The 22,212-nt window shown below is 48.7% G+C and overlaps 1 protein-coding gene across 1 annotated transcript in view; it reads right to left on the bottom strand.

Moving 5' to 3' along the window:
* WNT3A (Wnt family member 3A) overlaps positions 1 to 2,684 on the bottom strand; it is a 54,250-nt gene extending 51,566 nt beyond the window's left edge. The window contains exon 1 of the mRNA XM_032137703.2: positions 2,483 to 2,684. Within this exon, the coding sequence (XP_031993594.1) occupies positions 2,483 to 2,553 (71 nt within the window). The 5' untranslated portion in view covers positions 2,554 to 2,684. The remainder of the gene's footprint in view (positions 1 to 2,482) is intronic.
* Between the last annotated feature and the right edge of the window lie 19,528 nt (positions 2,685 to 22,212).

The following is a 22,212-nucleotide window of genomic DNA, read 5'->3' as shown; positions in this document are numbered from 1 at the left end:
CCTTCACTTTCACTTTCATGTGCCGTGATAGTGGAGGGAGGAGAATTAAGAGGCCAGCGGCTTCATGTTAGGGAGGGGCTGGGGGCGCAGGTGAGGAGTGACAGAGAGGCCCCCCATCCCAGCCTGCTCTGCTCCACTGGGGCTCACCAGGAGCCCACCTGGCAGGGGCCAAGGTCCCCTCCTCCCCTGGTGATGCTTAATCTGGGGTGGATGCGGGGAGGCAGGAGAAAGGAGGAGATGCTCTACTGGGTAGAAGACCAGAGAAAGAGAGAGAATCTTCCTCGGCTATTAAACTGTAGGATGCCAGCAGCAGGGGTCCAGCAGCAGGGGTCCTGCAACGCTGTGTCCTTCTGTAAGTCTTCTTACCTATGCTGCCGGTGTGCTGCTCACACCTGGGGGAAGGCTTGTCCTTGCTCCAGTCCCAGCAGCCTGCCTGGGGGCAGAGAGGGGATCAAGAAGGGGGCAGACTTGTCCCCAGGGAGCCAGCCTCCCCCAAGAGGAGGCTGCTTCTCAGGAAGCAGAGAATCCCCAAGTGTGAGAACCCTACTGAGAACAAAGTGGGGGTGGGGATGGGGGAGGGGTCCTCACCACCCACCCGGGTCAGTGTCAGGTGGGGTTCTATGCCCCGCTTCCCTGTGTGGCCAAAGGGCTGTCCTGGACTCTTGATAGGAGGGTGCGGAGGGTACAGGGACTTCACTTCTCTGCTCCTCCTGGCTCCCCTGCGGAATGCCTGACTGTCCCCGAGGGTGTCTCAGGGTCCATTCAGGGTAGAACACAGGGGGCCCAGGTGAAAAGGAGGTATACATGCGTATGAGTTGGATGGGGACCGAGGCTAGGAGCCCTCAGGGCCGACAAGACAAAGATCCTAGGGCGCGGGGTTGCCAGGAGGCTGGCGACATTTATGGGAAGGGCGCGGGGGCGAAGGCGCTTCCTTTTGCGCTCAGGAACGCTGCGGCGGGTTCTAATTAGAAGCCTGGTGCGTAAGCCAGCAGCCCTCGGGGCTCTCTCGGACGGACGCGCTGCCCCTGGTTCCCTGCGGCCGTCTAGACGCGCGTCAGTAACCCCGCGCCCCAAGGCGAGCCCCGAGACTGACCCTCAGGTGGGCCATTAGGCGCCGCAGGTGCCGCACGGGAAATGCGGCACGCGGAAGTAGGGGCGCGCGGGGGTCCCGGAAGCGCGTCCCCGCGGCCTCGCAGCCTCTTCCAGGCCCTTCAGCTGCCTAGGGCTGCCCCTTCCCCGCCCCGCTGCTCCTGGCCCGGCGCCCCTACCGCGGGAGCCCCCGCTCCTGAACCATCTCGAAGAGAAAAATTATTATCGGATTAGATGTACCTCGGCTCGCTGGGTCTCCCCCCTTCCCCTCGGCGTAATTATTATAATTCCAGGCTGCCGTCGGAGAAGGATGGGGGGGAGTGTGCATGCTTGTGGGGAGGCTTCTCTCCAACTGCGGGTCCTACCAGCGCTGCGCCCGGCCCTGCGCGCCCACATTCCTCCCACTTGTGTTCCTCAATCTTGGACATCTGAGAGAGCCCTTATTCGGAACTGGGGTGATCCTTGCTTGGTGAGGGCTCTGAAGGATCACAAGCCCTGGCGAAAGTGTGGACCCCGTTCCCCCTCCCACAGGATATGTGCGGTGGAGGTGGGAGGCCTGAGAGAGACCTTTGGGACCCTTCCTTTGGTTTATCTGCACTTCCATCGCCAGGCTGGGGAGGGTCTCACGGAACGCGCCTTTTCTGGCTTGGAGGGCGCAGCACAGCGCTTCCTGATTGAGGGTCCTGGAGCCCCTCACACCCCGTGCTTAACTCACCCTTACCTCTCTCTACAGCAGCCCCTCCTTGCCAGGCGGACCCAGGCGGAGGGCTCTCAGAGAGGCCCCCTGGAAACCCCCGCGCCCGGACTGCGGCGGGGAGGCGCGCGGGGCCCAGGGCCGGCCCCCAGTGCGCCCCGCCGCCGGCTCTGCGCCACTCCCCGCCGGGTCCCAGCTTTCTTTACGTAACCACGCTGCTCCGAGCTGTTCAGTCTTGTCTCACCTACTTTGTTTTAAAACGTGTGTGTGTGTTTGTGTGTAAGATACGGTTTTTGAGGAAAGTCTCAGGCGAATTCTCTCTCGCTGGCCCTCTTCCCTCGCCTGTCCCCTGGCCTCGAGCTGCCTGTCCCCTCGGTCACCGTGCGTGCCGACCTTCTTTCAGCCTCTCCCCAGCCCACTGCTCGCCCTGTCCGACGCTAGGGGCAGCTAGGACCTCCGCAACCTCCCCTACTTCCCCGGTCGGGAATCAATGTCTCCGGAAGCTCCGCCACCCACGCGTCCCAGCTGCCTGAACAGGTCCAAAGTGGCCGTCAAGGAAAACCAACCGCCCGCGGCCCGCACGCGGGGCTGGAGCAGAAGGGCGCGGGCTCCGGCCACCGCGGGGTCCCTGCCCGAGGGGGCCGTCTGCTGCGGGCGCGGCGCACAGGGGCAGGGGCGAACGCGAGAAGGCTCACTCACCACCAGATCGGGTAGCTGCCCAGAGCCTGCTTCAGGCTGCAGAGGAGTAAGAAGTATCCGAGCGGGGCCATCGCCGCGCGAGAGGGCGCGGAGGGCCGGGAGTCCGCCCCGAGAGCGTGAGCGCCGGGGCGGGCCGGGCCCTGGGAGCTGGCTTGGCGGCGTCGCTGGGCCCTCCTGCGGCCGCGGGTGCGCGGGTGTGCGCGGGCAGGTGGGCCGGGGCCGGGTGGGCCGGGCCGGGGGGGGGGGGGGGGGGCAGGCCGGGGGGCCCGCCGGGGGGCGGAGGGGAGGCAGGGGGGGGGGGCCTGGAGCCGAGGGGGGGGTTTGCCCCTCCTGTGCCGGACGTGCTGCTGTGCGGGCGCCCAGGTGTGCGCGGGGCGCTGGGGTGCGCCAGATGGGCAGACGGCCGGCCCGGGGCTGCGCGATCCGCAGGCGCCCTCCTGGAACTCCCGGGCCGCGTCCTGGGTTTCCAGCCCCGCGCGCCCTGCGCTCACGGTGGGACCCACAGTCCCCCTCTCGCTCCTGGTCTATGGCGAGCTCCGTCTCTTGCCCCCGAGGTGGCTGAGCTAGGGCTCCCCTTCATCCATCAACCTTCTCGGGGCGGGGGTTTGGGGCGGGAGCGGACGGTTGTCGGGTGCACGTCCTTTGGCCCGGTCTGCCTGCGGCCGGACTCCTTCCTCTGAGACCAGGGCTGTCCGCGCCTTCGGAGGATAGAAAGGGTCCGGGATGGGTGCAGCCTGCAATGGGGACAGCGGCCAGGTGGACCTCCAAGGTGCAGCCACGCGCCTGTGGGTCACAGTTGGGGACGAATGGAACTCTCTGTGGCGCAGGTATTGACCCCTCCATTTTTCCCCCCATCACTCCACCAGGGAAGAGAACAGTGGAAGCCCCTGACGCGATGGGACGGTGGGGAAGCGCAGTGCTGCCCCCAGGTTCTGGGACCACCAACCTCCAGGTCTGCCCAGAGCTATGCGGCCTGTTCTGCCAGAGGGATTTCTGACTGTTTAGTTAAGCTATAGGAGTTTGCTGATGGAGAGGGGGAAGACCTGAGAGGGAAAGTGACTTGCCCAAGGTCACCGAGTGACCAGTCAACTCTCCAGCTTCCAGTCATTTGCATATCCATGTGTAGCCCCGGGAGCCGCCTGGGGAGATTGTAATTTGCAGAGGGAAAGTGTCCCCAGCCTCCCCCGGGGGACCTGATAACTGGGATGGTTAAGAGGCACTCTCCCACCGCGGCTGGTCCTCCTGCAGTCACACTGTGACCTAAGCGCAGCAGGAATCTTGGTTACCGCGTTGGAATTGAGGAAGGAAGCTCCGGGAGCTTCTGAGAGCTCCAAGCAACTCCAGACTCATCCGTGGTGTGTTCTCTGGGGATCCTGCACTGCCCCGCCTGTGGGCTAGGCCTCCTGTGCGGCTGCAGAGTTGCGGGAGGGAGGTGCATGGAGAGGCAGGGATGGGCATGTGGCCGCTTCTGTGCAGCTTCTCAGGGAGGGGGTGGCTGAGATGTCCCCAGGTGTGTCACTGGCTGGCTGATGGAGGCAGCTGCTTCCCACAGTGTGCCCCACTCACAACTTGGTTCTGCATTTGCAGAGGGAGCCTGTGGTCCTGTGGACACCGGCCCTAGGGGTCACCTGGTGACTATGTCAGGAGTCCTGAATTCAGAGTGACAGCCATTCTCTTTGAAAAAAAGTTCCCTTTGCTCCTCACTACCTTGGGAATCCAGTTCCCGCTACGCATGCCGGGCCGCCCACCCGCTTCTCCCAGGCATTGCGGGGCCCCCACCCTCAGAGGGAAGGAGGGAAGAGCTCTGGAATGAAGCGGCGGTGGGGACAGGGCGGGGGAGGGGAGGGAGCGTGTTTGTGCTCCTCTGGACTTTGCCTTGCAGCAAAAATCCCACCCAGTTATGGTACTGAGGGAAACCTGGGCTGCAGGTGGGGTGGGCGCCTGAGCCCAGCCTGAGGCACGCAGACTCTTGTTACCCCCACCTCCCCAGCAATGAGGCTCAGGGATTAGAGCCCCCCAGAGGATGCCAGCTCTGCCCACCGACAGGATGGGCCTCGTGACCTCACTGAAGCGGGCAGGTGAGCACAGCCTGCTCAGTCCTGCCCTCTTGCCCCTTGGTTTCCCAAGCCCCTCCTCCTTTCTTCTCCCCCATCAGGCCCCGTCCTCTGCCCATGCCACCTGGGTAGTGGACACACTGAGAGCCGGCCGCTTCCCAGGCTGCAGAAGATGAAGGGAGGAGCAGACTCCGAGGCCCCAGGCAGGAGCTCAGCCTGCCCAGGCCCAGCTCTCAAGCGAGGGCTCCTGTTTCTGAAGACTCTGGATACCAGGGAGCCAGGGTAGGCTGAGTGGAGGAGCGGGTGGAGGCTTCTGGAACTAGCTCCTCGGTACCTGCCTGTACCACGTGGGGCTCCTCGTTCCCTCTGTGAGCCTCCTAAGAGCCTCGGCTCCTGAGCAGCCAAGTCAGTGGGGCTGGGCTGGGGTGGGGTGGAGAGCAGAGCCGGGGAGCAAGGGTGGGACCCCAGCTGGATGTCAGCGGCCTGAGGGGCTGCTCCTGAGTGTCTTCCAGGCTCGGGTGATGTTGCCTACAGCACCTCTTGTCCCTTGCTTGAGGTGCAGCGGAAGGTGAGGGGGCCTCCCTGGAAGCGCCCTCTGCTGTTGCCTAGAAGGAGCTGTCCCTGACCAGTCTGTCAAGGTCTATGTCCCCACCTGAGCATTGCGCTGGGGACTGGGATGGCGTAGGCCGAGGTCAAAGCATAGGGCAGGCTCCTGGGGGCATGCCGGGTGGGTGCTGAAAGGTGACTGAGACCCGGCCCTGTCTCCATAGACCTCCTTGTTGGCCAGGACACAGACCCACATTCCAACACGTGGAACGGGGAGGTGGGTGAGACCTTTACAAGCCAGCATCAGGAAAGGGCTCATGGTCCTCAGAGAGGGCACGTGTGAGAAGGCCTGACAACCGGGCGGCTCTGGAGTTAAGCCCTGAGCAGCCAGCCATGTGTTTGATGAAACAAAACTCCCCATGTATGGATGGTGCTGGAGGGAACATCATTTCTGGCCTGCTGAAGGGCCCAGGGAGCATGCTCCCTCCTTCCAGAATAGGCCCCCAGGCGAGAGGAGGTGCCGCCCATCCCAGAAGCTCTGTAAGACACCTGCTTGGGTGGGGTAAGCCAGGTGGGAGGGGCATCTCTGATGGGCAGTTTGTTGTGTGAGGCAGTGAGCTCCCTGTCTACAACGGGTGTGAGTCCCTGTTATGGGTGGGGCAAGCCAGGATTTCAGACACTAACCGTTCATCTTTTGCTTCCTTTTTTTTCTCATTTGAGCAAAAATAAGTTGGGGGAAAACAGGGAAGGGGTTTGGGCAGACAGAGTTCAAGGCTCTGGGGGCTTTCTGGCTGAGGGACCCTGGAAGGAACAGCAGCAGGACAAGGTAGGGGTCCAGGGTCAGAAGACGGAGTGCCCCTCCACACTCAGTTCCACTGGAACTTGGTCCCTTCTAGAAGCTTCCCTGACCCTCCTTGTGGGGGTCACTCTTTGAATGCCTTCTCCATAAGCAGTGGGTTCTTGAGGTCAAAACTTTCAATTGGCCAGGTGTGGTGGTGCACACCTGTGATCCTGGCACTTTGGGAGGCCAAGATGGGAGGATCATCTGGGTTGAGGAGTTCAAGGCTGCAGTGAGCTATGATTGCATCACTGCACTCTAACCTGGGCGATAGAGTGAGACCCTGACTCGAAATAAAATAAAATAAAATAAAATAAAATAAATCAAGAAAACAACTTATAGTCATTCTTTCCCCAGCTCCTCAGGCTAAAATAAATACCTAAGGGTTTTGTTTATTAAGTAATTAGGTCCAACAACTTAATGATTAGTAGCTATTTGAAAAAAATATCAGTTAAAAATAAATGAATCATATTTTTATTTCATCCTCACGTAACTGCAGTTACTGGCCCTCTGGAAGCAACACTCTCACTTCTTGTTCAAGGTCCTGGCTCTCAGGCCATACAAGGTGATGTTCATGCAGGACAGGTGACTCTTGAACAACACAGGTTTGCACTGCGTGGGTCACTTATACATGGATATCTCCTGCCTCTGCCACCCTGACATAGCAAGACTTCTGTCTTCCTCCTCAGCCACTCAGTATGAAGACCACTAAGATGAAGAGCTTTATGAGGACCCACTGCTGCCTCGTGAACTGTGAGTCTGGCTTCTTTTCTAGGTTTTCTGAGCAGGAGTTTCCTTTCTCCAGCTGAGTTTATTGTAGGAACACAGTGGATAACACATGTAGCATGTAGCATATGTCCTGACTGTGTGTGGGACCAGCAAGGCTTCTGGTCAACAGGAGGCTGTTAGTAGTTTTGTTTTCGGGGAGTCAAAAGTTATACTCAAGTTTTTGACTTTGCAGGGCGTTGGTGCCCCAACCCCCATGTTGTCCAAGACTCAATTGTACTTTCTTTAAAACAAATTTTTTTTTTTTGCAGGGATGAGGGCCTCACTATGTTGCCCAGGTTGGTCTTGAACTCCTGGGCTCAAGTGATCCTCCCACTTTGGCCTCCCAAAGAGCTAGGATTACAGATGTGATATTCTGCAACACCCTGGGAATTTGCTGTGGCGTCCCAGGGTGCCTTAGCACACAGTTCGGGAAGTGCAGCTGGAAAGAGAGCAGCCAGGGCTGGGCCTGAGATGCGTAGGTCAGCTGAACAGAGACAAGGAAAATGACATGGCCACCTGCTTCCCCAAAGCTGCTGTGGTGAGACAGGGTCTCTGGGCCACAGACCTGTCTGCCTCCCACCTCCTGTCTATGGCCGTCCTGTCTTTCTATCAGTCTCTGTGTGTTTTCCTGTCACAGCCGATGAGCCCTCCTGCACAGTTGTGAGTTGCTCTTCCTGTCTGCAGCCCCTCTCTACATTCCTTGTCTCTGTCCCTCCGCCCTGTCTCCACCTTTGTTGGAGTTGTTCAGCCCAGGCACTGTGGGAATTACCTCCTCCACGTTAATATCACCGTGAGAGCCTCCATGGACATTACCGATGTGGGTATGTCCTGGCAGGGCTTCGCAGGTACGGCTGTGAGCTCAGGGCTGTCTGTCTTCCTGTGGGTCACCTGCCCCCTGTGGGAGGCTGTGTGTGGGGTCTACATATCCGCAGCTCTGGGTTCCTGCTGTGTATTTATTCAGACCGGGGTCCGTGGCCTCCCCGTGGCCCCCGCCCAGGGCAGGTCCAGCCCGCAGAAGTTGTTGCTCTGCCCCCTTGCCGTGCACACCAGTCGCAAACCAGGGTGGCAGGGGCACCATCCCTGTTTTCCCCTCACAGCGGCACACCACTGCACTGCTTGTCTCGGTGAGCATCTCCCAGCAGCCCAATCTGGTTACCTGTCTGCTTCTTACCATTGCCCTGTATCTATTTTTCTGAGCTTGCCGTTATATTTCTATTTTAAAAGCCTTTTCTCCTCTCCAGCCCAGATCTCTGATCAAATTTCCACTTTCCTTCAGTTCTCCGGAAGGTTCTTTTTTGTTTATTTGTTTGAGACAGGGTCTCACTCTGTCACCCAGGCTGGAGTGCAGTGGTGCCATCATAGCTCACTGTAGTTTCTAACTCCTGGGCTCAAGCAATCCTCTTGCCTTGGCCTCCCAAACTGTGGGGTTACAGGGGTGAGCCCCTGTGCCTGGCCTCCAAAAGGTCCTTATGGTAAACATGGGTTGTCAGATGAGATAATTTCTTGAAGGCTGCTGGAGCGGAGTGATGACAGTGACTACCATGCCCACTGTATGCCCACTGTGTGCCCGGTAATCCACCAAGCACTGTCTGGTCAGAGGGAAGCTAATTTCACCATGTTCTGGAAGTGGAAAAGGCTCAGTGAGGCTGAATGAGGAGGCACAGCCACCTGAGCCTCCTGGAGGCAGCACAGCAGGGCTGGGCTCTCTCTGAGGCTCACCATTTGTAGAGTATATGTTTCCCTCCAAGACTGGAAGACTGACGGCAGGACTCCAACTCAGAAGGCCATCCTTTTCTGGCTCCAGGGCAGAAGATCACGCCAGGATGGGGGGCATGCTCAGGAGTCCTTGTGGGCAATGAGGGGGTGGGTGGACACGAACCGGTCCTCGTGAGCTTGCCTTTCTGAGCTGCCCTGTGGGGTGAGGGCAAGGGGCCCAGTGGCCAGACTCCCTAGAGAGTGCATTTGCAGGGCTTGGGGTACCTCTTTGGGAAATAATTCAGTCTGTTTTGAGACATCGCTCTCTCCTTGGGTGTCACCCCTCCAACTACCCTCCTTAGAGTTGCATTTTGACCCTTCACCAGATCCCACCTGATGAAAACAACTGGAACCTTAGGTCAGCCCCTCCTTGTACAGAAAGACTGGGCTCAAGGCAAAGTGGAAGGAGCAATGGGCCCGCAGGGCAGACCCTGATTTCCGGGTCCCAGCCTCCAGGGATCCTTCTACATCCCCACACCGCTTTCTTTCCAGGAATGTCTGTTGACTCAAAGCCCTTCGCATGCTGTGCCATAGATGCCACCTTTGAGGAGGCTGACGCATGATGGTTGTGTGAACATCCCTTCACAAATCAAACCGTGTGTGTTCTCACAGGCAGCTCTTGGATGCCATGAAAGTCAACTCTGGGGTCCAACAGGCATGTCTCTCTCAGTTGACACCCCAGCCATCCACCTCCCAGCTCCATGCCATCCTCTCTCCCTTAGGGCATGATGATCTCATTCTCATTGCAAGGTGACTTCTTGAAACTGCTCTCCTTGCAGGTGGCCTGGTGATGTGTGGGGAATTGTGGACTTCTCTATGAGGAAGAGAAGATGGAATCTGGGAACCATGGAAGTAGGGCCATCAGCCTCTCCCTTTAGCCATGTGGTTAATCCTAGTTGATCCCATGAAATGGCCATGAAATTCTGGAACCATCCAAACACAGAATCATAGGATGCAGGGGAACTGAGTCAGTAGAACCCTCTGATCTTAGGATCTTATGATTCTCCAAGCATAAACCCATAGATGGAGAGTCTTAGAACCATAAGAAAATCAAATTTGAGAATAAAAAAAAATCACAATGCGCCAGACAGGTAGCTCATGCCTATAATTCTAGTGCTTTGGGAGGCTGGGGCCAGCAGATCTCTTGAACCCAGGAGTTTGAGACCAGCCTGGGCAACATAGTGAGACTCCGTCTCTATAAAAAATTAGCTGAGGCTGGGCGCGGTGGCTCACGTTTGTAATCCCAGCACTTTGGGAGGCTGAGGTGGGCAGATCACGAGGTCAGGAGATCAAGACCACGGTGAAACCCCGTCTCTACTAAAAATACAAAAAAATTAGCCGGGCATGGTGGTGGGCACCTGTAGTCCCAGCTACTCGGAGAGGCTGAGGCAGGAGAATGGCGTGAACCCTGGAGGCGGAGCTTGCAGTGAGCCGAGGTTGCGCCACTGCACTCCAGCCTGGGCGACAGAGCCATACTCCGTCTCAAAAAAAAAAAAAAATTAGCTGAGTATGGTGGGGTGCACCTGTAGTCCCAGCTATTCAGGAGGCTGAGGTGAGAGGATTGGTTGAGGCCACAAGTTCGAGGCTGCAGTGAGCCATGACTGTGACACTGCACTCCAGCTTGGGTGACAGAGAGAGACCATGACTCAAAAAAAAAAAAAAAAAAATCACAGTATCATGGAGTTCTGGAATCCTGCAGATTAATTATCCAGAATCCTGGCTCCCAGGCCATAAGTTACTTCCCGGTGAAATGAGGGCATTAGACTCCCCAGACTTTCCTGTGGAAAGAGCTAAGTTTTGTTGCCACAGCAGCTCTTAGGGACAGGTTGGTGGCTGCTTGCTGGAGTTCCGCTTCTGGGCCAATACTGCCACCAAGTGGAGATGCCAGAGGAGGGCGGCACTGGGTCCAATCTTCCCCTAGAGGCAGTGCTCGTTCTGGGCAACTATGTGGGTTGCATGAGCGGCGCCTCCTCCCCAGCTCTTGGCTGTCCTGCAGCCCAAGTGGGATTTTACATTGTGGGTATGACCTATCTCATGGGAATAGTGGTGACCAGAACCCCTGCTGAAGCCTGCATGACCCAGCTGATCCCTGAGACCACAGGAGATGCAGTGTCACCATCTTTGGAGCATAAGCCAGAGCCAAGGCTCAGAGGCCAAGAGCAAGATTCACAGGGCTGCTGTTCACACATGGGCCTGGGCCTGAGCAGCTTGACAGTCACACCCCTCCTGTCCACCCCCATCACCCAGGATCATGGGTCTGGGACTCCCTTATCACTGGAGATGCTCTCCTTCACTCTAGTTCACCCCCAGCTTCATCTTTAGGGCCTCCCCTTGGCCTTGAAGATCCTGAGCTCCAGGGACATGGTGGGATTTTTAGAACCTGATACAAGTACTGAGTTCAGGTGGTTTATGTGGGAACATGGTTCTAGGGAACAGGAGAGTGGGGGAACAGGTGAAGAGAAAAAGCCATTGGTATCCATTGACTGCCATCTTCCCTGGTTGAAGAAGCTGGGACCCGCTGTGCCTGGCGAGGCACAGGAGACATGGCTCCAAGGAGACATGATGTTTTGTTTCTTACAAGGCCAGGCCATCAGCCCCTTTGTGGGCTTCCTCCCTAGCATCCACCTCCTGCACACCCTTTCCGACTGTCAACGGCACCCTACTCTCCCATTTCATGGAGGGAAATCGAGGCCATCAGCTTCTGTGTCACAACCTGCAGTCTCTGCAGAGAGGTTCTCTCTCTCCCTCCTCAGAGGGTTGCTGAGGTTGTCCTCCAACCCAACGGGTCCAGAAGCTTCCTTTCTGGTTCCTTCCTTGCTGTTCCTTGCTGGTTGTCCTCCAGCCCAGTGGGTCCAGAAGCTTTGGCAAAGCATTCATTCCTGTATCTCCAGGCTGTTCTCATACCAGGCTCAGCAACCACCACCATACTCTCCTAAATCTTCCACCTGCCCCCTCTACCTGCAGCTTCCTCTTAGTCCAGAAGCTATCAGCTATTTAAAGTGGTATTACTTCTTTCCATTTCCATGTTTTGTTGCTAGTGCTGACTTTTAGTATATTGGTGTTGTTTCCTGCAACTGTCCTAAGTTCACTTGTTAGTTCCAGCAGATTTATTCTTTTTTGTAGATTTGTTGGCATTTTCCATATAAACAATTGTGTTACCTGTGAATAAAGACAGGTTACCTCTTCCTTTAAATTCTAGATGCCTTTCATTTCTTTTTCTTGTCTTATTGCACTGGCTAGAAACTCCAGGACAGTGTCAAATAAAAGTGGTGAGAGTGGATGTGCTTGTGTTGTTCTTGATGTTTAGGGAGGAAACATGCAGTGTTTTATTTAAGTGTGATGTGAGCTGAAGTTTTTCATAGATGCCACTTATCAGGTTTAGGAAGTTCACAGCTAGTTCTAATCTGCTGAGAGTTTTTATGTAAATATTGGAATTTATTAAATGATTTTTCTGCATCTATTGAGACAATTATGTTTTTATTTAGCCAATTAATATAGTGAATTGCATTAATTTATATTCAAATATTAAACTAACCTTGCATTCCTGGGATAAATCCCACTTGCTCATGGTGTATCATCCTCTTTATATATTGTTGGATTGGATATGCTAAAACTTTGTTAAGAACTTTTGTATCTATGTTCCTGAGAAGTACTGATCTAGAATTTTTTTTCCTTATAATGTCTTTGTCTTATTTGGGCATTAGGGTAATTCTGGCCTCACGAAATACCCATGAGTATTTCCAACTCTTTAATTTTCTGGAAGAGTTTGTGGAAATTGTTATTATTTCTTGCTTAAATATTTGGTAGAATTCACCAATGAAGCCACCTGGCCTTTAAGTTTCTTTGTAGGAAGGCTTGTAACTACAAATTCAGTTCTTTAAATAGCTATAGAACTATTTTGTTTATTTATTTCTTGTGCGAGCTTTGGTAGTTGATGTCTTTCAAGGAATTTGTTCATTTTATAGAAGTTGAATTTATTGGCATGTAGATGTTTATTCCTGCTTATTTTTTAATATCTATAGAATCTGTAGAGATGTCACCTTTCTAATTATTGAGATTAGTCACCGTCCTCTCTCCTTTTCCTGGGTTGTCTGGATAGAGACAGAAAGCCCATGGGTTGAGCCTGTACATGGTCTTCCTGAGTTCCTGGCCTATGAATTTTGGACGTGCTCAGCCTCCACAAATGCATAAGGCACTTCCTTGTGATAACTCTGTCCTGTCTTCAGGGACTCCACTTACATCTATGTTGGGCTGCTTGAAGTTTTCCCATAGCTCACTGATTCTCTTTTCATGTTTGCAGTCCTTTTTTCTATGCTATGTCTTCAAGTTCACTAATTTTTTCTTCTGCAGTGTTAAACTGCCATCAATGCCATTCAGTGCATGTGTCTGCTCAGATATCATAGTTTTTCATCTTTGGAAGTTTGATTTGGTGCTTTTAAATATCTACTCCTTCTCCACACATAACATGCTCCATCTTTGCTCTGCCTTCTTGAACATGTGGAAGCACTAGAAGCAATTTTTTGATGTGCTTATCTATTAATTTTATCATCTGTGTCATCATGTTTGTTTCTATTGCTTGATTGATTTTCCTCCTCATTCATGAGTCACATTTTTCTTCTTACTCACATGCCTAGTAATTTTTGATTAGATGCCAGACATTGTGAATTTTACCTTACTTGCTTCTGAATACTTTTGTATTCTTATACATATTTTTTCAGCTTTATTCTGGAATGCGGTAAAATTACTTGAAAACAGTTTAATTCTTCTGAGGCTTGCTTTTAAGCTTTGTTAGGCAGAACCTAAGCAGCATTTAGTCTAGGGATAATTTTTCCCCGGTACTGAGGCAATACCCTTCTGATCATTCCACCTGACGTCCTATGAATCACTAGATTTTTCCACTCTGGCTGTTGGGAAGGCAAACTGTTGCTGGCACTGTGTGAGCTCTGAAGATTGCTTCTCTAATTCTTTGAGGTAGTAGTTTCATCACATGTGTGCACTGGCCAGCACTCAGATGGATACACTGAGGAACCCTTCTGAAAGTCTTGGGAGCTCTCTCCATGCAGTCAGTCCTCTCTGGCACTCTGCCTTGTGAACCCCAGCCAACTTGAACTCCCTGGACTCAGTCCTCCTCCCTGCTGCAGTGTAAACTCTCTCTAGACAGTGTGGCTAATGCAACTGAGGAACCTAGTGTTGAATTTTAAGTTTAATGAATTTCAACTTACATTAGGTAGCCACGCATGGCTAGTGGCTACAGCCATGGATGGCTCAATCTCTAGTGCAGCTGGTAGAGAGCCTGGGATGAGAGGTCCCTGCTCGTCCTTTGGGAAATGAGCTCTGCCTTCTCTGCAGTCAGGACATGTGTGAGCTCAGCTGGCTCTGGTCAGTCTGGAAAACCACAGTGGAGAGCTCCTGTCTATCACCTGTCCAAGGTGGGCCTTACATTTTCCTAGTTCAAGCTGGGTGCTATGATTTGAACATTTGTCTCCTCCAAACTCATATTGAAATGTAATCCCTGATGTGGCAGTATTGAGAGGTGGAGCCTTTGAGAGGTGATTGAGTCAGAGGGTCCTGCCCTCGTGAATGGATTAATCAATTCATGGGTCAGTGGATTAATGGGTCATCATGGAAGTGGGACTGATGGCTTTATAAGAAGAGGAAGAGAGACCTGAGCTAGCATGCTCAGCACCCTCCCCATGGGATGCCTGCTACTTCCTTAGGACTCTGCAGAGAGTCCCCACCAGCAAGAAGGCCGTCACCAGATGCACCCCCTTGGTCTTGGACTTCCAGTCCTCCAAAACTATAAGAAATAAATTTTGTTTTTTTAATAAATTACCCAGTTTCAGGCATGCTGTCATAAGCAACAGCAAATGGGCCAAGATTCTGGGTTTTGCAGCAGAGTTAGCAGTTACCCTTCACTGCAGTACGGCAGATGCTTAGCTGGGCTCTGGTCTCCAAAGAGCCCCCTCTTCTAGCCTAGTTCTGTCAGATCTTGACTCAGAAAATAGCACAGTTTTCAGACCATCATAAACTCAAGGGGAGCCATTGTGACATTGGGAAAATAGACACTAATTCCACACTTCCAGCCTCCAAGGTCTTACTCTGTCCTAGGCAGTGCCGTGGAATAGAAAATCCCAGAATTCCAGCCCAAACGCCCAGCCTCACATCTCAGTGGTGGGTAAACCAGTCCAGAGAGACTACAGACTTGCATCCAAACATAGCACATAGTGATGAGGCCTGAACTGGAGCCCCCTGTGCCTCCAGACCCTCCATCCTGGCCAGCTGGCCTGTCCCCCCCCTCTCTCTGCACATTCTCTGATTCTATCTTGCTTTTTGTCTCTGCTCCCTCCCTTTCTTGTGGGGCTTTCCCTCTTCTCTAGGTACCCATTTTGGCCCTTTCCAGAGAAGACAAACACAAGGAGAATCCCATCTTGTGTTCACGTGCAAGGACATGCTCTGGACATTTTTGTCCTATCTGGTCCATCTCCCCATCTGCCTCCTCCCCTCTGGGGTGACTCTGCTTTTACAAGCCTGTAGACAGAGATGGTGGAGAAGGCCTCCGGGGGAGAGACGCTACAGGGCGGGGAGAATCTCATTCCTCAGGGAGGGCTTGTCAGTTGAGTCCTGGGGCTGCTAACAGGCAGCTGTGTTCTTCCTTCCCTGAAGGCCTTCTTAGGATGAATTCCTCAAAGTGGGACAGTTGGCCCAAGTGTCATGCACATTGAAGATTTTGCTACATATCATTAAACTGACATTCAGAATGAACCCTCACCAATGGCATGAGAACAACTGTCCCCACCCCTCCACCCGACTGTCTAATCTTTGAGCAGCCTGGTCTCTGAGTCAAAGGACCAAGGAATGAGTGAATGCTCAGGGCCTGGGTGGGAGGTTAGGTCCCTACTGAGGGACGGGTGGGTTCCCACAAGGCAGGGTCTTGGGAACTTTGATACTTACAATACAACCATTGAAATCAAGACACTACCTTGACCCATTACTGCTGTCTAATTGTCACAGCAGTTCAAAGGTGACCAGTTGTCCCAAAAAGCCTTGTTTAGAAAGAGTTTCTTGGTCAGAATCATGCATTGCATTTAGCCGTCATGTCTCTTCAACCTCTTCCAGTGTGGCTTATTGGCCATTTATATATCTTCTTTGGAAAAATGTCTGTTGAAGTCCTTTGCTGATTTTTACATTCGTTTTTTTGTTGTTGAGTTGTAGGAGTTCTTTATATATTCTGGATGTTAATCTTTTATCAGATATATAATTTGCAAGTATTTTCTTCCATTTTGTAGGGTGTCTTTTCATTCTACAGTCAACATTTGCTGTTTTCTATGTTTGTTTTCTTCATAGTGGCCATAATAACCTAGGGCACGCCAACCCCTGCATGGTTGAAAATCCATGTAAAACTTTTGACTCCCCCAAATTTAACTACAGAAGCCTTGCCAATAACATAAACAGTTAATACATATTTTGTATATGTATTATATACTGTATTCTTACAATATAGTAAGTTAGAGAAAAGAAAATGTCATTAAGAACTTTGTAAGAGAAAACGTATTTACTATTCATGAAGTGGAAGTGGATCATCACAAAGGTCTTCATCTTTGTCTTCACATTGAGTAGGCTGAGGAGGAGAAGGAAGAGGAGGGCTTGGTCTTGGTGTCTCAAGGGTGGCAGAGGCAGAAGAAAATCTGAGCGTAAGTGACTCATGCAGTTCAGATCCATGTTGTTGAGGGGCCAACTCTATATATCTCATTCGTATATATACATAATATATATTGCATTTATATATGTATATATATACACACACATCACATTTTTATATATGTGTATATGTAACTTTTTTTTTCTTTTTTGAGACAGAGTCTCACTCTGTCGCCCAGGCTGGAGTGCAGTGGTGCAACCTCGGCTCACTGCAACCTCTGTGTCCCAGGTTCAAGCGATTCTCCTGATTCTTCTGCCTCAGCCTCCCAAGTAGCTGGGATTACAGGCACATGCCACCACGCCCAGCTAACTTTTGTATTTTTAGTAGAGACGGGGTTTCACTATGTTGGCCAGGCTGGTCTCAAACTCCTGACCTCAGGTGATCTGCCTGACTCAGCATCCCAAAATGTTGGGATTACAGGTGTGAGCCACTGTGCCCAGCCAACGTTTGTACATATGTATATGTCACATTTGTGTATATATATCACATATCACATTTGTATATATACTATATATCATGTGCGTGTGTATGTGTGTATCCATTCCTGTGTTAACTGATATTTAGGTTACTTCCACCCCTTGGCTACTGTAATTAATGCTGCAGTGGACATGGATGTGCAAATATCTCTTCAAAATCCTGTTTCCAGTTCTCTGTACCTATACCCAGAGTGGGGTTGAGGGATAATATGGTAATTCTATTTTTATTTATTTATTTTTATTTTTATTTTTTGAGATGGCATTTCATTCTTGTTGCCCAGGCTGGAGCTCAACGTCATGATTTTGGCTCACTGCAACCTCCGCCTCCCAGGTCCAAGCGATTCTCCTGCCTCAGTCTCCCAAGTAACTGGGATTACAGGAATGCGCCACCATGCCCAGCTAATTTTGTATTTTGTTTTTTTTTTTTTTTTGAGATGGAGTCTCTCTGTGTCACCCAGGCTGGAGTGCAATGGCGCAATCTCAGCTCACTGCAAGCTCTGCCTCCCAGGTTCATGCCATTCTCCTGCCTCAGCCTCCTGAGTAGCTGGAACTACAGGCGCCCGCCACCACGCCCGGCTAATTTTTTGTATTTTTAGTAGAGACGGGGTTTCACTGTGTTAGCCAGGATGGTCTCGATCTCCTGACCTCATGATCCACTGGCATCAGCCTCCCAAAGTGCTGGGATTACAGGCGTGAGCCACCATGTCTGGCTCAGTAATTCCATTTTTAATCTTGTAGAACACCTCCATACTATTTTCTATAGCAGCTGTGTCATTTTACGTGCCCACCAACAGTGCATAAAGGTTCCAATTTCTCCACATCTTTGCCAACACTTGATGTTTTCTATTTTTGTTTTCTTTATAGTGGCCATCCTAAGGAGTGTGAGATGGTATCTCATTGGTCTTGATGTGCATTTCCCTGATGATTAGGATGTTGAGCATCTTTCCATGTGCCTACTGGCCATTTGTATGTCTTCTTTTGAGAATCATCTATTCAAGTTCTTTGCCCATTTTTTAGTCAATTTATTTGGTTGTGCTTGTCGTTGTTGATGAGTTGTAAGAGTTTTTAGATATGTTCTTGATATTAATCTTTATCAAGATATATGTTTTACAAGTATTCTCTCCCATTCTTCCATGTTGTAGGTTGTCTTCTCTGTTGATTGTCTCCTTTGCTGTGCAGAAGTTTTAAAGTCTGATCTAGTCCCAGTTGTCTATTTTTGCTTTTGTTGCCTGTGCTTTTGGTGTCATATTCAAGAAACCATTGCAAAATCCAATGTCAAATTTTCTACATTTTCTTCTGAAATTTTATAGATTCAGGTCTTAAGTTTAGGTCTCTAATCCATTTTGAGTTAATTTTTGTTTATGGTGTAAACTTAGAGTCCAACTTCATTCTTTTGCATGTGCATATCCATTTTTCCCAACACCATTTATCGAAGAGTGCATTCTTTCTCTAGCGTATGGATTTGACAGTCTTGTTGGAGATCATTTGGCCGTGTAAATGAGCATTTATTTATGGGCTCTCTATTCTGTTTCATTGTTCTATATGTTTGTCTTTATGCCTGTACCATACTGTTTTGATAACTGTAGCTTTTGGAATTGTTTTCTCTCTCTTTTTTTTTTTTTTGAGTTAGAGTCTTGCTCTGTTGCCCAGGGTGGAGTGCAGTGGTGTGATCTCAGCTCACTTTAACCTCTGCCTCCTGGGGACAAGCTATTCTCCTGCCTCAACCTCCCAAGTAGCTGGGATTACAGGCATGAGCACCATACCCAGCTAATTTTTGTATTTTTTTTTTTTTTTTAGTAGAGATGGGGTTTTGTCATCTTGGCCAGGCTAGTCTCGAACTCCTGACCTCAAGTGATCTGCCCTTCTCAGTCTCCCAAAATGCTGAGACTACAAGTGTGAGCCACCGTCCCCAGCCTGAGATTGTTTCCTTAAGTTTCTTTTTGGATTGTTCATTACTACTGTATAGAATGCAACTGATGTTTTGCAAGTTGATTTTGTATCCTGCAACTTGGCTGAGTTTCTTTATTATCTCTAAGTTTCTTTGTGGATCATTTAGGATTTCTTCTGTATAAGATCATATCATCTGTGAACAGAGATAATTTTGCTTCTTCCTTTCCAATGTGTCTTTAACTTCTTCTTCTTTTTTTTTTTTTTTTGAGATGGAGTTTCACTCTTGTTGACCAGGCTGGAGTGCAGTGACATAATTTCGGCTTACTGCAACCTCTGCCTTCTGGGTTCAAGCAATTCTTCTGTCTCAGCCTTCCAAGTAGCTGGGATTACAGGCACCTGCTACCACGCCCGACTAATTTTTTGTATTTTTGGTAGGGACGCGGTTTCACCATGTTGGCCAGGCTAGTCTTGAACTTCTGACCTCAGGTGATCCACCTGCCTTGGCCTCCCAAAGTGTTGGGATTACAGGTGTGAGCCACTGTGCCTGGCTTTTTTTGTTTGTTTGTTTGCCAAATTGCTTTGGCTGGAACGTCTACTACTGCATTGGATAGAAATAGCAAAAGTGGACATCTTTCTCTTGTTCCTGGTCTTCAGGGGAAAGCTATCTGTCTTTTACCATTGATTATATGATGCTAGTTGTGGGGTTTTTATATATGGCCCTTAACTAGAGAAAGTTTCCTTCTATTTCTGGGTTGTAGAGTTTTTTTTTTTGTTTGTTTATTTGTTTTCCTAAATCACGAAAGGGTGTTTGACTTTGTCAAATGATTTTTCTAATCATTTTTTAATCAATTGAAATAGTCATGTTTTTTCCCCCCTTCATTCTGTTGATACGGTATATTCTATTGATTGTTTTTTGTATGTTGACCCATTATTGCATTCTAGGAATAAATCCCACTTGGTCAGATATATAATCTTTCTACTACACTACTCAATTCATCGTGCTTTTATTTTTTGAGGGTTTTTGCATCAATATTCATAAGGGATATTGGTCTATGGTTTTCTTGTACTTTGTTTGGTGTTGGTATCAGGGTAATGCTGGTCTCAGTGAATGAGTTAGGAAGCACTCCCTCCTCCTCAATTTTTTGGATGAGTTTGAAAGGGATTGGTATTAGTTTTTGTTTTTTGCTCAGAGTCTTGCTTTGTTGCCCAGGCTGGAGTGCAGTGACATGATCATGGCTCACTGCAGCCTTGACTTCCCGGGCTCAAGTGATCCTCCCACCTCGGCCTCCCAAGTAGTTGAAACTATAGGTGTGCATCACCATGCCCAATTAATTATTTGTTTTTTGTTTGTTTGTTTGTAGAGGCAGGGTCTCACTAGGTTTCCCAGACTAGTCTCAAACTCCTGGGCTCAAGTGATCTTCCTGCCTTGGTCCCCCAAAGTGCTGGGATTACAGGCATGAGCTACCACACCCAGTTCTTTTTTGTGTTTGGTAGAATTCTCCAGTGAGGTCACCTGGCCTAGATTTTATTACTAATTAGATCTCCTTACTGGTTATAGGCCTGTTCCAATTTTTCTATTTCTTTATGGGTCAGTTTTAACACATTTTGTCTTTTAGAAATATCCATTTTAGTTAGCTATTCAATTTGTTAGTATACAATTGTTCATGGCATTTAGTCATTTTTTTTTATTTCTGTAAAATCAGTAGTAATGTCCCCACTTTGATTTCTGATGTTATTAACTTGAGTCTTGTGTCTCTCTTTCTTGGCTGTTCTAGTGAAAGATTTGTCATTTTTTGCTGGCCTTTTCAAAGAAGTAACTTTTGGTTTTATTGATTTTTTCTATTGTTTTTATTTTCTTTTTCATTTATCTTTGATCTGATTTTTATTATTTCCATTCTCTTGGATGGAAGCTTTGGGTTTAGTTTGCTCTTTTTTTCCCCTAATTTTTAAGGTGTACAATTATTGATTTGAAATATTTTTTCTATTTTAATGTAGGTGTTTACAACTATGCATTTCTCTATTACCACTGTTTCCGTGGTATCCCAGAAGTTTGGTATGTTTCGTTTTTATTTTCATGTGTCTGAAGGTTATTTTCTAATTTCCCTTGTGATTTCTTCTTTGACCCTTGGTTGTTTAAGGGTGTTTTGTTTAATTTACACATATTTCTAAAATGTCCGGTTTTCCTTCTGGTATTGATTTCTAGTTTCATTCCATTCTGATCAGAAAAATACTTCAGATTATTTCAATCTCTTAAAATTTATTAAGAATTGTTTTGTGGCTTAGCATGTGATTTATCCTGGAGAATGTTCTATGTGCAGTTGAAAATAATGTGTATTCTATAGTTGTTTGGTGGTATGCTCTATATGTTTTTTAGGTTTAATTGGTTTATAGTATTTTCTAAATCCGCTATTTTCTTAATGTTCTTCTGTCTGGTTTTTCTATCCATTATTGAGGTGGGATATTGAAGTTTACAACTACTGTTGTAGAACCGTTCATCCCTTCAATTCTGTCAATGTTTGCTTTATACATTTTTGGTCTCTGTTTGGTGTTTATGTGTTTACAGCCATATATTGTCTTGCTGTATGAAGACTTTTCTCTGTATATATTGTTCTTCCTTGTCTCTTGTAAAGTATATTTTTCTGACAATAATATAACCATCCCAGCTCTTTTTCATTACTATTTACATAGGAAGTCTTTTTCTATTCTTTCATATTAAACCTCTTTGCATCCTTCTATGTAAAGTGAGCCTCTTGTAGACAGCATATAGATGGACGTTGACTTTTAAAATTCAACATGCCAATCTGCTTTCTTAGAGATTTTAGTTAATTTACCTTTAATGTGATTACTGATAAAAAGATTTGCTTCTGCCATTTATTTGTTTTCTCTATGTGTTATATAATTTTTTCTCCCCAATTACTATCTTTTTTATATTTAGTTGATTTTTTGTAGTGTACAATTTTGATTCCCTTCTTTCCTTTTCTGCATATTTTAAAGTTATTTTCTTAGTGGTTACCCCAAAGTAACCACTTTCAACTTAGTTTGAATAATACCAACTTAATTTCAATTCTGTCTTCTATACACTACTCTGCTTCTATACATCTCTGTCCCTCCCCATTAATATTATTATTTGTCACAAATTACATCTTTATACATTATATGCCAATAAAGTTAGATATATAGATATTATTTTATGTGTATGCCTATTATATCATACAGAAAAATAAAGATGTTACAAACCATACCAAAAGTACATTAGTGGTGGCCTGTATATTTACCTATGTGATTACCTTTACCAGTATTCTTTATTTTTTCTTATGGCTTTGATTTTGTCTAATGTCCTTTCCTTTCAGCCTGAAGAACTCCCTTTAGCATTTTTTATAGGAACAATCTTCTGAAAATAAACTCCCTCAGCTTCCATTTTTCTAGAAATGTCTTAATTTATCTTTTATTCTCAAGTGAGAATAAAGGAGAAATTTTTGCTAAATATAGAATTCTTAGTTGACAGGGCTTTCTTTTTTCTTTCAAGATTTAAATATGTTATCCTATTGCCTTCTGGCATCATTTATTTTTCTGATGAGAAATCAGATGTTAATCTTACTGAGGATCCCCTGTGCATGAGATGTTTTCATATTGTTGCCTTCAAATTTTTCTTTTTGTCTTTTTCCTTCAACAATTTGATTATAATTTGTCTTAGTGTGGGTGTC

Source organism: Hylobates moloch, unplaced genomic scaffold, assembly GCF_009828535.3.
Source record: "Hylobates moloch isolate HMO894 unplaced genomic scaffold, HMol_V3 SCAFFOLD_18, whole genome shotgun sequence".
NCBI lineage: Eukaryota > Metazoa > Chordata > Mammalia > Primates > Hylobatidae > Hylobates > Hylobates moloch.
The sequence above is the reverse complement of the archived record's forward strand: the minus strand, read 5'-3'. Positions and strand labels throughout refer to the sequence as shown.